The sequence below is a fragment of the Anoplopoma fimbria genome, chromosome 11 (genome assembly GCF_027596085.1).
Source record: "Anoplopoma fimbria isolate UVic2021 breed Golden Eagle Sablefish chromosome 11, Afim_UVic_2022, whole genome shotgun sequence".
Classification (NCBI taxonomy): Eukaryota; Metazoa; Chordata; class Actinopteri; order Perciformes; family Anoplopomatidae; genus Anoplopoma; species Anoplopoma fimbria.
In genome coordinates, this window is record NC_072459.1 from 6,958,608 (window position 1) to 6,974,973 (window position 16,366).

The window sequence follows — 16,366 nt, forward strand, 5'->3', positions numbered from 1 at the left end:
ATAAAAAATATTTCAGTCTGGTGGACGACTAAGGGACATTGCCACCCCTAGAGCAAAAAATTGCTATTTGCTTTTTGTCAATTTTTTATTCTTCCAACAGAGCAATCTGTATTCAGAACAAGTGATATCTGCAGAAAGCACCATAATAAATCCCAGTGAAGGGTTTTTGAACCACTGACACTTTTGTGATCATTTGTTTTTGTGTGACTAGTTGTACTTCCCTACCGCTGGAGAATCAGGTTTTAGTACATAAGATGAATCCTGTCACCACATCTGCACACTGCCAACATTACCCCTGCTGTAAATAGACCTGAAGGTCTCCTATCTGACAAGTAGCATTTTCATTATCAGGTTACTATGGCGACTGAATGAAACACCGGGGCCTTGAATGACAGACTGAGTAAGAGTGTTATAAAATCAATCAAGTTTCACAAATGTGTCAGGTGTCGGCATGCGGGTTAAGGCGGAATGCAACTGTTGGTCCCTCGTGACGAATCAAAACACTCAGTCGACTTGTTTGTGAAAGCGGAGAGACACTAAATGCCACAAATTGGGACGGATGGAAGCTGAATAAACAACAATATCAAGGACAATTGTCCCTCTCCTCCATCCCACTTTGAGCACCTGCGATTTATGCAGCAGGTCCACAGTTAATGCTTATTTCTTGTGACTTGCCGCTGAGGTGTGTGACTGTCACGAACCAGCTGCTGAACTGAAGCCCACTTTGGAAGCAATTACGTTTCACTTTGACTGATATGAGGCTTGTAGAGCATCCAATTTGACTTCTCTCACAAATGCTCCCAACACTTCCATCAGACTTAGAACTTTGTTTGTGGATGTTGATTTCAAAGACAGATGATGAGACAACGGCCCTTCGGATAAGTGCCACGCACTTCTCTTGCAGTTGCTGTGGATTTGTGCCTCTTTGTGATCGTTTTGCATCTATTTGGTTGATTTGAATCTCTTTGCAGTAATTTAGCATCTAACTGTGTTTTTTATCTATGCAGTTTTTTGTGCTTCTCTACATTTCTTTGTGGTCTGTTTTGTCCCCTTTGCAGTTCATTTTTGTCTCATTGCGGTCGGTTTGCAACTGTTAGTGGTTATTAAGCATCCATTTGTGGTAATCTTGCAAATCTGTGGATTATTCTATCTCTTTGCAGCCATGATGCATCTCTTTGGTTGATTTGTCTCTCTGTGGTCATTTTGCGTCTCTCAGTGATTGTTTTACATTTCTTTGCGGCCATGGCTTTTCGGTTGTCTTGCTTTCTTTTGTGGTTTGTTTTGTCTCTTTACAGTCAATTTGTGTCTCCGTGGTTGATTTATGTATCTCTGTCGTGTTGCATCTCTTTATGGTTGGTTTTATTCGCTTGGTGGTCATTTTGCATATCTCTCAGTGATCGTTTTGTCTTTTTGCAGTTGATTTCTGTCTCACTGCCGTCGGTTTGCACCTATTAGTGGTTCTTTTGCGTCTAGTTATGGTTATTCTCTGTGGATTCTTTTATCTGTTTACAATAGATTTGTGTGTTTTTGGTTGAATTGGGTCTCAGGAGTCGTTTTGAGTCTACTATGTTTTTTTTTTGTCTTAGTGCTTGTTTTGTCTCTTTGCAGCGGTTTTGCATCTCTTTGCTGCATTTTTGTGTCTCTTTGTAATTGTTTTTAGTCTATTTGTAGTTGTTTGATTGCAATTTCAGCAATAAATGCTATCAATCACTTCAAACAGAGGCCCAGCCCCCTAATCCCCTTGATCCCTGGGCTTGTTCCCAGTATACCCGTTCAATAACCCATTCACCATCGATCTTCCAGAGATCCTTTCTCATCCCAAACTCTCCAGTTAAATATGACAATATGGCTACACTCCATTCCTCATTATGAACAAAAGATTACAACAATTGAAGCCCAATTACAGGGAGGATGGAAGCGTCGCAAAATGAACAGGCGCCAGCTGGTAGATTACCTTTTCTTATAACAAATGCTCCTGATGATTGACAGAAGGGGATTTGGGCATAATTAACAAGGTTCAACTCAGAATAATCCAGCTGCGAACTCATTGTCAAGCTTATTTGTTCTGGAGATCATATTCATATCAGTACTGAAATAGCTTTTCAGTTACATTTTTCACAGTGAGCAACACACAAGCAAGTTAGAGATTTTTACTTTTTACAGCATTATCCTTAACTTCTGAATGAAGACCTGTATGAATGTTTATATCATTTAGTATACTTTTCTTTATATAGTACTGTGTCTCATTTTTGAGCATTTTATGATTTAGATTATGATTTAGTGAGGTGTTGATTATTCATTATAGGGTGTGATACATATAAAGAGTTCATGGCACATTCATAAAATAAGTGCTTATTTTATCACATATGAAGTTGTGAAATTAAAGTGTCCCTCAAAACCGAGTTCACTCTTCTATCAAGCATTTATTCACACTATTCAGTAAGTGACCATTGTTTCAACTATTAACGTCAGCATGATACAGTTGATGATCCTTCACACAATTCACATCCTGCTGAGAATACACACTGATCTTGACTCATGAAGTTTAAAATAATATCTGACTTATTGCACAGAACAATCCCACACATACAAACACAGACACGTGTTTGATGACTTGCGTAGCTATATTTAGAAGTTTCCTAACCAATACTCTCAAAGTTGATGAAAAATGAAAAAGAACTGAGGTAGATCTGTGTATTTTTCTCCTCTTTTCTGATATTCAGCATTGATGTCTAGTTTCAATATTTATTTATTTTTCAACCCTCACTTGTGCACAGCTATGCAGTGAGTAAAACTTTGTCTGAAAAAGGTAAATGTTGGACAACAAATCAATTGATAGTAAATTAAGAAATTCCATGAACGAGTGTCTTTGTAAAAATTACAAGAAAGACACTAAGAATCATCAGTGAAATATCATAATTCACATATGGTTGTAACACAGTAATTGATCAAATACACATACACATAGACCACAATACTGTAAGTGAATAGTAAAATACATGTAACATTTACAGTAAATAAGCTGTTACATAGACAGTTGTAATAAACCAAACACATTGTTTTGGTTTTCTCATGGGATTTGTTGGCAATAACTGAATATTTCATTTCATTTATGGACAATTTATGCACATTAATCAATATATCTGTGAATGTGCTTTGGCGAGATGTGTTTAAACTAATGAGGTGAAGGTTAAAATTAAAATGTTTTCAAACAGAGACCACCAACATGCCATGACGACAACAACAGCAACAACAACACAATAATTAATCTCAAGACACAAGTGCAAAACACAATCACAATAAAACAGCATCAATATGCACTTTTTGGTTCATGGTGCAATGCAAGCAGCAACACATTTGTTTTTCATACAAATACAGTAAATAAATGTAATAATACAGCATGATTTGTACCTTATACCAACAGTCTAGGTGATGTTAAGGGGTGTGAAGCGACACTAGATGGGGCTTCATATTTAGAAATAGAGGCCTTGCTCTGTTCAAAGCTGTTTCCTTCCTGCTGAAGTAGGCATGTTTGATGGCACAACATCTTAACAAACAAATTACATGGTTATGTGGCCCCTCTACCATACAGAACAAAATATATTTAACCATTAAAGATGTACTGTGTCATCACTGTAGTTACCAAATGACCAGACACTGTGGTAAAACAGCATTGGGAATACGGAGAATATTCTACAAACCTAATTTAAGTTGAAAAATAAAATTTGGCTCCTATTGTGCGCATCCTTTCTGTGCATGTTTGTTATATTTTATCCTTTTCTTTTGTAACTCACTTAAAGATGTTTGTAGTAATAGTAGTACAGTATTAGTAGTTGGTTGGGTAGAGCATTTTGTAATAATAGATGTGTAATAATGGAAGTAGTGATGTTGCGTAGTTGTAAGAAATGAATGACATCTCTGTTTCTTAAAGAAAATGTCCACACACACATAGAAACAGACTGCATGTCAACATTTCTGTCGTGCACGTCACCAGAAATGTAGTAAGAGACTGTTGAGTGAACTCTGAGTCTCTTCGGTATCACAGAATAGCAGCGCCGGCCCTTTTTTCACTCTGACACTCAGTTTGTTTCCTGTTCAGCCGTCAGTTGCTCTCCACCACCAACAACATGGCTATACGCAGAAAAGACAGCTTCCTCTGGGGGAAAGGTACGCTATTAGTATTATTTTATTCTTTTATATCTTTTATTTTTCTTTGTCAATACTTTATTTTATCATGGAAAGCTTTTTTTCTTGTTGTTGTTTTGTTTATTTCTGTTATAGTCTCATCTCTCTGCCTTGTTTACATTATTATTTATTTTATTGTCACTGACTTTACCATGTAAAGTGCCTTTGAGTACCCTTTTAAGAGCTATACAAATAAAATGTTTAATTATTATCATTAAAAACAAATAGCTTTGAGTACCTGTTAAAGTGCTAAACAAATAAAATGTAAAATTATTATTATTATTAAAAACAAATTGCATGGTTGTTGCAAGATGATTTAAAGTATTTGTCAAATCTGTTGTGCGGTATAGTAATTAGAACTAACTAAAAATGCTGCTAATTTACATTTGGTGGGTTTTGCTTGTATGTGGATATGTTTTTTTGAAAAACCAGCATGTTCGATAGTTTTGCTCTTCAACCTTTGTGTCTCGAGATGATGCACAATAATAGAAACTTTTATAATGCTGCAAATCATCCTCCTGCAGAAAACCCACCCATGAATTAAGATGAATTGTACATTATGGCCACACTCAAAATCAACCTGACTCAATAAAAAGAAGGAAGAGAAGCAGCTATTTTCAGCCCCTCTTCCTTCTCTCATTCATTGACCACTTCTCTAACTAGCAGTGGATGAAGTTGTGAGGGTGAGCGTAGGCATGAGGGAAGATGTCAAGACAGTCCACACTACTGCAAGTCTGATTGTTTCACCAAGTATATACCATCATGGTGAACTGTCGTTGTCTCAGTGATGAAGCCTGTTGTCGCCCCACAGCTCCACCGAAACTCCCCCAAGCAGAGAAGAGACAAGGCGACACCATCAAGATTCACAAGTTTGAGCTTCTGGATGACATTCAGGTACTATGGTGAATATATCCCTCCAAGGTCTCACATTTAAAAAACCCTTCATTATTCTTCACACCCACTCCTTGCTGCTTCAACTGAACTGTTTTCACTGCACACAAAGATGTTTCATTCACCATCTTTTAATTGAGGTATGAAGGTTATTTTTTTCTGTTGGAGGATCAATCTGCCCTGAGCGGTATAACATTGAGTCTAAAGATTTCCATGACGTAACAACAAACCTTGGTACCAAGCTAACATCTTTTTCAACTCCCTTCCTAAGAAGCTGAGGTTGGAGATCGATCACGTCCACAGCCCCGAACTAAAGGAACAGAAGTGAGTATGAGCAATTCTTTTGTGAGTCAGTGACCACAGCAGACTCCCACTTCACACATAATGCTCAGTCTGACAAAGTCATTTATTGTGATTTTTATATTTGAGTCAGATGTGGATGTCAAAATAGTTTCCATAAGTGCAGCCCATCTGCAGTTTAATCTTTAACCCTTCTACTCAAACCTTTCACCCTGATGTCTTTAAACCTTTTTTTTTTTCATGAAAATGCTTCACATACAGCAGTGGTTCACAATCTTTTATGTATCCACAGCCCTGTCAGTTTAATTCAAGTCCATGCTGCCAATTCAACCACTTATCCATTACTGTTTGAACAGTTTATACATCACTTTTACGAGCTAAATATTTCAACTGTTCGTCAGCTAACTACTTCTTAGTTATACTTTTAGCTAACTATTTCAACTGTTTTTCCGTTAGTTTACCATTTCAATTGTTAATCTATAATCTTTGAACAAACTACTTCAACTGTTTATCTATAACTTAAAACTAACTAATTAAACTTTGAATCCAATGCTTTGGGTTAACTATTTCATCCGTTAGCTAACTTATTCAACCGTTATAGTTTTAGCTAACTATTTCAATTGATAAACTATTTTAATGTTTATCCATTACTCTAGATTAGCTATTTCAATTATTGATCAATTATTTATAGCTAACTGACGCTACTTCAATTGTTAATCCATAACTTTAAGATAACTCCTTCAACTGTTAGTCCATTACTTTAATGGTAATGGTAATCTCTGTTATGCTGTTCATTCTGTACACATGACATCTATTGCATTCTGTCCATCCTGGGAGAAGGATCCCTCCTCTGTCGTTCTCCCATAGGTTTCTTCCTTTTTTCTCCCTGTTAAAGGGGTTTTTAGGGGAGTTTTTCCTGTGCCGATGTGAGGGAAGGACAGAGGATGTCGCATGTGTACAGATTGTAAAGCCCTCTGAGGCAAATTTGTAATTTGTGATTCTGGCCTATACAAAATAAACTGAATTTAATTAAGATAACTCCTTCAACTAGTAATTAATTACTTATGGCTCACTATTTTACCTAATCCGTTAACTAACTACTACTGGGTATTCATTACTTTTGGCCTAAGTACAAGCTAACTAGCTATCTTGCTACCTAAGGTAACTTCTTCAACTGTTTATTATTATGTTTAGTTAACAATTTCAACCATCTCTGCATCGCTTTAACCTAACATTTTCAACTTCTTTGCTTGATCTCCTGCTAACAATATTTCATGCACTCAAAAGGTCATGCTCAACAGTTACAACTGACTCAATATGTGGGTTCTTGATTTAATTTGTTATAAATCTTCCCATGCCAACCCCCATGCAACTGCAGAAGAACCCCCTGGGGTACAATTAACCCCTGGGTGTTTGATACTTATAGCTTTATGAAGGAGGAAGTGTGGTCGCAGCTCTGAGCATAACAAAACACAGTTACTGAGCACTGTGACAGAAATGGGAGAGGAAGTCTTGACATTTTGAGAATGTGTGCATGGGGCGGTCTAACTACATAGACTTCCTGTTGCTATTATCACTGGTTTCAGAAGGTGATAATGATTGTTATATTTCAGTGGTATCACACTGCATTCAGCTATAACATGTTTTACTGGCATTATAACCACAGTTTCTCAGAACTGCTGCCCCGACCCTTAAAGCCTCAACTTATAAAAATAAAAACGTAATAAAATACATGCTCACTTGGAGAAATCACTCAGAATATTTTGTTTTTGTAATTCATTGATTGACCAAAAATAAAATGATAACCATCTTGATGTTTTGATAGGTAAATACAAAAATTAGCGTCTACCTTCTGGTCAAACCTCTAAAATATGGGAATTTGCTGTTTTCCTTATATCATAGCATTGCTGATTGAATAAATTATATTTCATACTGTTTGCCAGGTAAGATAATAACTCTGATGACATAATTTTGAGCCGAAGTTTGAGCCTTTCTTTATTATTGCATGTCATGCATATAAATATACCAAACCTGCAATAAGTTAATTGTGCAAATTTCCCTGCTCTGACTTGTGCAGCAGATTAATGCTGAATTATCCAGATTCTGAAAAAAGTGTGCACATTTAGAAGTATATAGTAAAAAGTAAAAACAAATGTGAAGAAAACCAATTGTACACGAGACAAAGCAAAATAAACAGTTTGTAATACACAAAAAAATTATATACAATTAAATAGTCCAATTTGCCTTCTTCTCTGTCTCTTGTACATTGTCTTTTTGATACAAACAAGGAAACAAGCCATTTGAACATTTATTTGTCATCTAATTTGCTGTTGAAAAAAATAAATCTATATTTTGGTCTTTTGTTGCAGTAAAATTGTTGTGAAGAACAGAAGATTCTTACGTGGGAAAAAGAAATTCAACATGGACCCCAAAAGGGTGAGTCTATATTGTACTTTTGTGTATACAAACAGTAAAAAGAAGATCTATTGGTTAGAGATCCAGTTGATTTCTTGCTCTGAAGGTATTAGGTATTTAACAGAAGTCAGCAGTGGTGGAAGAAGTACTCAAATCTTATCAAAGACCTTTGATTACTTTATGAACTATCTGCTGGGTAGTTTAATCAATATAAATATACAATTGGTCATTAGTCAATTTAGATTTAGTATTAACATCTGCAAAGTAACAAGTAACTACAGCTATCAAATAAATAATGAGTAAGAAAGTACTATATTTGCCTCCAAAATGTAGTGGACTAGAAGTATAATTCAGCATAAAATGGAAATAATGGTGCAAGTACCTGGACTGCACTCAAACATAGTACTTGAGTAAATGTAATTAGTTACATTCGACTACTGGAATTCAGTATAGCCTGCTTTGTACAGTCTGTACGACAGACCAACACACAACACCTGGTCACTTGAATATCTGTACACAGTAGTTATGTAGTAGTTATCTCCAAGTGTGTAACATCGTTTTGATTTATTACTTAAAGTTGAATTAGTAAGGTAACAGGAAAGGTACAGTAGGTGAAATCATACTTTCAGTCACTTTTTCAGTTCCTCTAACTGTGAGGGTCAACAGCTAGATGACAGCAAATATAACTACATGCAGAGTGGATGTGGACTTGAGTGATGTGTGCGTGTGTGTGTCTGATGTGCAGAAATGCAAACTTTGCACAGACGCCGACGATGACTGAATAGCGAGAAAAACCACATCCTGTTCCCTGAAGTGGTGCAGAAGCGCCACTTCACCACAGCTACCCACGTCTTTCTCGCTGCTTCCTCTCCACGTCCTCTGTTAAAAACCGAGTCTCTCGGCCTGTGACCGCTCTGAGCTCAGGCCTGAGGACATGCACAAGTGGGAGGATGAGAAGTTTAAGACTTCTTGGGGTTATAAGGGTCTTTTAAGTGTAACGTATTTGAAGAACTGCTCAGCAGAAGTGCACACTCAGTTGAAGGGTCATATTTTGAAGATTTGGCTCTGAACACCCTTTGAGATTGAGAGGTAACAGCGGGCAATATTCATCCAACCTTCTGTCATCTTCTATCTCTGGTGATTAATGTTAATGTAACTGTGACTCAGATAAAGAAGAAAACTTTATTTGTTTAACAACCTACAAAGTTATCAGCACTGATAAGAATTAAAACGCAAGCTTTGGCTAACGTTTCACACGAAAACTTGCATGCTGTGGTACTTATTTCCTGTCCTGTTAGTCGAAACACACAACCATGATCAGGCTATTTATTCAGCGATTGTACCTTGACCTACAAAATTGAATGTTCTGTAATTCGTACATATTCCCCTAAAATACTTAGAATGAAATACACATAATCATCAACCAGAAAGTATAAAGACCACCCAAAGTCACACTGGGTGGATTGGATAACTAAATTAACACTTAAACTTTAAACAAAGCGAAATGTCCCAGAATGCACCCTTAAAAACCTTGGTTACTGTGTGTAAACATGGACATGGTTTCCAAATACTTTTCATTCAAACCTGTCTTCCTACCCATCTTTTTATTCAGGGCGTCCACTACCTGGTTGAAAATGACCTGCTGGAATGGCGAGCAGAGTCGGTGGCCGAGTTTCTTTACAAAGAAGACGGACTAAACAAGACCGCCATCGGAAACTTCCTGGGAGAAAGGTATAGAATAACATACTATGTGGATTTAACCTGGACTCAAAGGAAAGTCAAGGCTATAATACTCTCTGATACCAACATTTCCACCATGTTGAAACGGACGGGATGAGGTCATCATAGAGAGACGGGACCAATCAGAAGCATTCATTTAGATGACTGAACAGACAAAAGCAGTGGTGTAAGAAGAACTCAGATCCTTTACTTTTAGCCTAAGTACCAGTGCAATGATCAGTCTGTTGACTGATATATTATTATAAAGACAGTAGTAGATTGTGATGCATCAGAGAATCATTTTACTGTTAGCTGCTTGAGGTGAAGCAAGTTTTAACTACTCTATGCGAGAGGAACAACCTAATCTCAGAGAATTCCATTAAATGACCACGACTAACAGCACGTTACGATGTGGTGGCATCTAAGGTGTTAAAAACACAAGTCGGCACCACAAAAACAATGGCAATGAAAGTCAATTAGGATCCATTTAAGTGGTGAACACACACATTAAAGGTATCCATATGAATATGCAAAGATCAGAGATAGTGACGTAGAATAAATAGTGACAGAGACTACTTAAAGTAGGCTGCAGGGGCGGGAAGGGGAGGTGAATGGGTCAAAACAAACAAACTTGCCTTAACCTAATTTGTTTTCTTCTACAAACCTGATTTGAAATTGTTTCCTCTAGTAATTTTAAGACAATACGTCCCAGCACCATAAAAGGATTTGTTCATTTCATGCATTTCTGTGCGATCATGTTGGAGGGGGAAAAAATAGAACAAAAAGGTCTATTACAACAATCTGTGTTTTTTTACTTTCATCTTTTTCGTGAAATATTAGATGATTTGATCCCCTTTGTGTTGCACCCAGTTATTTTGATGAAACAATCTGAGAGACAAAATAAAGATGCTGGAAAGCAAAGGCACATGGCAGCCGAGGCGATCTGACATCTCGGCCGGTAAATGTAGAGAGTGGCTGATGATGAGGGAAGTGGGAACAGGTGTGTAGTCAGGTGATTGGGAAAGGAGGGAAAGTCTGAGGGCATCTCAACATTGTAAGTAGATACTTCAGTAAATGTACTTAGTTGAATTCCATTTCTGTACTTCAGATAATTCACACTTACAGGCGGCATATATTGTAGTTACATCCCCAGATATGTGTTTAAGTCCGTCGTCCAGAAAACGTCATCTGGTCCAGCTGAACTCGCACCTCATTACAGATATCAGCCACATTTTCAGGTCCAAAAAGTCTGACAGGAACTTCTCTGGTTTTGGTATTTAACTAAAACATTAAATTTTGGGAGGCTTTCTACTTTAACTATCATGTTTAGTAGAAAATATCTAATATAAAGCTTTAATATCCCTTAATGACAACTTTTCATTAAGTCTGGAAAAAAAAACTTCTAGCTTGTTGACACAGTGCATTTGATTGTAATATTATCTAATTAGAAAAAATTTGGTCAACCTGTGAGAGGATCATTATCTTTACTATCTGGATCTTATCCTTATTTATCTTCGCATTCTCCATTCCACTTTTTTCATAATGAACCTCACATTTTCTGTTTGGCTGATATTTATTATTATTTTCTTTGACACAGGGAGGAAATGCATCTGCAGACACTGAAAGCGTTTGTGGGCCTGCATGAATTCTCAGACCTGAATCTTGTGCAAGCGTTGAGGTTTGTGTTGCTTTGAAAGTCAGCGTGAGACATTGCAGCAGTTTTTAACCTTTAACATTGTTTCTCTGATGATGTAAAAATCCTCCTCCTCTTTACCAGCATGCCTTTGATATTGTGTGTGTGTGTGGTTTTTTTTTAACACCTCTGCCGTCTTGCAGGCAGTTTCTGTGGAGCTTTCGTCTCCCGGGAGAAGCGCAGAAGATTGACAGGATGATGGAGGCGTTTGCAACTCGCTACTGCGACTGTAACCCAGGGGTCTTCCAATCCACAGGTACAAACAACAAAGACGCTGTGTCTCACTTGATTCACTCTCTCAGAGTGGCCAATTAAAAAAGTTTTGTTACTGTTTCATTAATTTCACAGATAGACAAGTTATCTGCTGTTGGGATTAATATTTTTTTCTCCTCACAAAACAACACGAGTGAAGTCACCATAATATCTCATCTCTCCTTCACTGATCAGAGAAAATATTTTGTTCTACCATGTTCCCGCTCCGTCAGCAATCACAAAAAAATTGCAATGTATACAGCTGATGTATTACAACGGTATATTAATGCCATTGTAGGTAAAATTAATAAATTGTGGAGCCCGGGGAGAGGGGTATTTATTCCGTGAAAAAAAAAAACATGCTGGCGGAAACCTCCAGTTATGAAAAGTAGGCCAAAGTAAGCCAATCCTGAAGTGCATAAACCTGCATTCTCTCTAATGTCCATCAGGGGGCGACTCCTCTGATTGTATAGAAGTCTATGAGAAAATGACTCTACTTCTCTCTTGATTAATTCCCTCAGTAAACATTGTAAACATGAGTTTATGGTCTCAATCTCTAGTTTCAAGTCTTCTTCAATACAGCATGATGTTCACTTAGTAAATGATGGTCCCTTTAGAGTCAAATAGACCATAAAGGAGAGAATGCTTTAGGGTGGGGCTACTGTTATTGAAAGGTTGCTACAAGATATATACAAATGGCGTCTCTATGTCAATACTCCAAAGTCCAAATATGGTCACTTCTGTTCACTGGTTGCAAAAAACTTTTTTCTCGTAATTTACAACTTTAATCTGGGATTTTTTATTCATACGCTGTCGTAGTACAATGTTCAGTGATAAAGATGCACAGCTGAAATAAACTAACTGTGTTTCCTACATTCTGTATGTGTGTGTTGTGTGTTTGTGTGTGTAACAGACACATGCTACATCCTGTCTTTTGCCATCATCATGCTCAACACAAGCCTCCACAACCCCAACGTGAAAGACAAACCCAGTCTGCAGCGATTTTTTTCCATGAACAGAGGAATCAACAACGGGGAGGACCTGCCCACCGAGCTGCTCACGGTTTGTTACTAATACCAATACAGGTGTCTTAATAATGTCATATAATAATATCACAATAAAGTCATGTCTGTCATTTTACAACATAAATAAAAAACATACTGCTAACATTTGCTTATTACCACTAAACACAAAGTACAACTGAGGGTGATGGGAAAGTCATAAGATCTGGGGACAAAGAATATTTGAAGGAAATAACATAGCAATCCATATGCTGTTGAGTTATTTCAGTCTCGACCAAAGTTGTCGAACCACAGACCACCATCCTGAAAGCCACTCACAATACAAAGAATAATCAAAATTCATTTATAAAAATACCTTATTAAAAATGTATTAAAAACATGTTTAATTTTGTGACAACAATGAATTGTTGCCATTATTTAAAGAGAGAATTTGAGAAACTCAAATATTGTTTTAGCTCCAATATTCTGGATTGTTAATCTGACAAAAAATGTTAGTTACAATGATCTTTTTTTCCTTCTAACTTTACCTGTCACTTTTAAGTAAAACATTCAATGCAGGGTCTTCACATTATGGTATATTATTTATTTCTAAATAAAATGACTTGAATCTTCTTTCACTACTGTCTCAATAAAATTCAGGAAAATATGATTATTATCAAAGTTATTATTATTCTATATTTGATGTTGAAACTGACATTCTCTTCCAGAAATTGTACACGAGTATCCGCAACGAGCCTTTCAAAATCCCAGAGGACGATGGGAACGACCTCACGCTGACATTTTTTAATCCAGACAGAGAAGGCTGGCTCCTTAAAATGGGTGAGATGCTGATGATGTTCGTACAATATGGAAACTAATCTGAGATGTTTGGAGGCTTTCAGTGGAGATTAAAAACAAACTGTTTTTCTTAAATGTTTGTTGTCTTTGTCGCAGGTGGTCGAGTTAAAACCTGGAAGAGGAGGTGGTTCATTTTGACAGACAGCTGCTTGTACTACTTTGAATACACCACGGTAAGAAAAGAGTCTTTCTGCTTTACATTAATATGTTAATATCAAACATCCTGTCTTTAATATCCTCCTCCTCCTCCTGCAGGATAAAGACCCGATCGGGATTATTCCTCTGGAGAACCTGTGTGTCAGGAAGCTGCAAAACACAAGCAAACAGGTAGAGCATCTTTTGCTTTTGGTATCGTAGTGTACGAAGAAGCGTTGAGCTTCCTCAAACACATTATCTGCTGCCACACACTTAATGAATCACACGGCAGCTGCTAAATGAATTTCAAACACAAGTGCTCAAACGTTGAGTCACAAGGCTATCAGAAGACTCGTAATATAAACAGAGAGCATATGCACACAGTAACGATGCCACATGTGTGTTTGAACAGTATTGTCTGGAGTTATATAACCCCAAAGGACAGCAGATCAAGGCCTGCAAGACGGAAAACAAAGGCAGAGTGGTGCAGGGTAAACACCAGTCCTATAAGCTCAGGGCAGCCGACGCAGAAGAGCGGGACGCCTGGATCGATGCAATCAGGTGAGAGCCGTCGAAGCTGGAGAGAGAACTCATGGGAGGCCGTGTTGGTCTTTAAGGTCAAAGATATTAAACGCGTGATCACAAAAAAAAAGCAACAAAGACGGTCGGTATAAAACCAGCTCACCTCGAAACCCGCAAATGTCATGATATATGAACAAACCCCTCTATAAAAACCTTCAGAATGTATATAGGAATGAAACTGTACAGTTTAGTGTATTTAAGTGCTACTGAAGTTTTCTTACTTTAATCTTTTTTTTTCAGGGCGAGTATCACCAAAGACCCGTTTTATGACCTGGTGTCTCTACGAAAGAGGAAAGTCATCACCAACACTTCCTCATAGTGTTTGGATCCTTGACGACGCTTTTTTATGGATCAATCATCCAGGGATTTTATGACAAGAGACTGCTCAGGAAAAATAAAACCAAAACTGACTCGCACAGCATTTTCAAATTCGGAACTTGATAAAGTGTAAAAAAAGAAAAGGGAACTTCATGTGGCGTGAACTGTGAAGTCTTTATATTACTTCTGCAAACTGCAAGCTCCACTGCACCGACTTCAGGTCCTGACATCCCACTGACAAACATCTGCTGCAGGTCGAAGCCCAGTAGGGCACATGCCAACCCTGAAATCTGATTGGCTACTTCTGGTTCCCCCCTACCAGAGTCAGAAAGTGATAGGAAGTTAGTGTCATGGACGGACGACTGAACAGGCCAACTGGGTCCAGGTTGAGAGACCCTTAAACCGAACCACTGAATCAAGTGGCTGGTAACATTTGCTGTTGGGGAGAAGTGCAAAACAACACCAAAAAAGATGCAAAAACAAAAACAACCTTAAAGAGATGCATAATGACCACATAAGAGACTTAAAGCATCCCCAAAGAGACACATAAGGACTAAAATCATACTCAAAACGTGAGTTTTTCAGTCTGGGGGTCTTATTCTTGTTGAGGGTCCATTGTCTCATAATCAATCCATGGGCTGCAGAAACAGTAGCTATTTATTGATATTATATTATATTAGAATATTCAAATTTGTTTATTCTGCATTTATTTATGCACTGAATAACATACAGTGCATAAACAGTTTATCATTGCCAAGAATCAGGGCTTTAAATTTGAGCCTCAACCCATTTTTTTTCAAATATTTCAAATGTGTTCCTAATGATTTGGGATGATTAAACCAAAAGCTGTCCAGTTCTCTAACTTCACTTAGTCATCAAATCATGTAAATACATTGTTTTCCTTTTTATTGATATCACATTTTACCTTTAATACTAACAAATTGTTGTAAATAAAGTGAAAAGAAGGTAAAATTAAGCTTTTCCAAATGTAATATTAACTTATTAATACATGTTATTTTGAATTTATATAGTATATCTTTTTCACTTGAACATATTTTTAATGACTTTATGTATAATTTAATGACTGTATATTGTTGGAAAAATCAAACTACTCTTATTGTACATTAAACTGGTATATTGTCTGTTTGTGAGTCTGTTTCTCCAGCAGATGGAGGTACATCATCACTTCTTCTCATGTTCAAACATTAACTTTTACTTTGACACCCCGACTACCTTTATCTTGTTACAGAATGTGATGATGAGAAGTAAGAAGTGACGATACTCAGAAGTCCTGAGTTTATCTGATGAGCATGTGAAAGGCTTTTCCTGTGCAGTTCCTGTCGTGAGTGTGTGTGTGAAGCTGTGATAGAGAGCTGTGGTTTCCTGGGAGCAGGTGCACAACAAAACACAAACAAAAAATACATCTTCAGTTTTCTTTTTTGCAAAACACTTTTCCTCCTCGTATTTGTCAAACATTGGAGGGTTTGATCTTATGAAACATCTGAGTTTGCTGACAGCAGCTTTACCTCCTTATTTAGTCTTACAAAATTAAACTAATTGATATCCCCATGAAGCTGATTATTTACATCAGGACATTACAAGTTTTCAGAATTGTTGTTAAAATATGCAAATTAGGCATTATTATTATTAGAATATAGAGAGGAATGAAACTGCAAAGTTTGGTGTATGTAAGTGATACTTAAGTGTTGATTTCTGGATCAGAGTCTGAGAGAAAACTAATTTAGAGAAAACGGCCTTTAAAGATATGTTTTGTAAAACTACATACATTTTTAAGACACTACCGGTGAACAGGTAAAAAAAAATGTACTAAAAGATATCATCAAACTTCCGCAGTTGATTATTTACATCAAGTTAAGTTTTCTGAAAGGTTATGTTTAAATATTCAAATAAGTCATTACCTAATTGTAACTTCTCTTTTTTAAGAGAAATCTACAGACGCAAATAGACAAAGTAGTGAAATAAACAACTACATGAGCATTTTTTTTGTCTAAGAGAA

At 37.0% G+C, this 16,366-nt stretch overlaps 1 protein-coding gene across 3 annotated transcripts; it reads left to right on the forward strand.

Moving 5' to 3' along the window:
- Positions 1-4,084: 4,084 nt before the first annotated feature.
- Positions 4,085-15,465, forward strand: LOC129097981 (cytohesin-4-like). 3 transcript variants are annotated; one of them, XM_054606915.1, is made up of 13 exons: positions 4,085-4,167; positions 4,997-5,079; positions 5,348-5,400; positions 7,746-7,812; positions 9,404-9,522; positions 11,108-11,188; positions 11,347-11,459; positions 12,369-12,517; positions 13,185-13,296; positions 13,411-13,487; positions 13,570-13,641; positions 13,862-14,010; positions 14,272-15,465. In XM_054606915.1, the coding sequence occupies exons 1-13, from the start codon at positions 4,128-4,130 to the stop codon at positions 14,348-14,350; spliced, it is 1,194 nt and encodes a 397-aa protein (XP_054462890.1). In that variant the 5' UTR covers positions 4,085-4,127; the 3' UTR covers positions 14,351-15,465. The 3 variants fall into 3 exon arrangements, with proteins under 3 accessions (XP_054462890.1, XP_054462891.1, XP_054462892.1); XM_054606916.1 differs by having other exon boundaries at positions 5,351-5,400; XM_054606917.1 differs by lacking the exons at positions 4,085-4,167; positions 4,997-5,079; positions 5,348-5,400; positions 7,746-7,812; positions 9,404-9,522 and adding an exon at positions 10,508-10,564.
- The last annotated feature ends 901 nt before the right edge of the window (positions 15,466-16,366 follow it).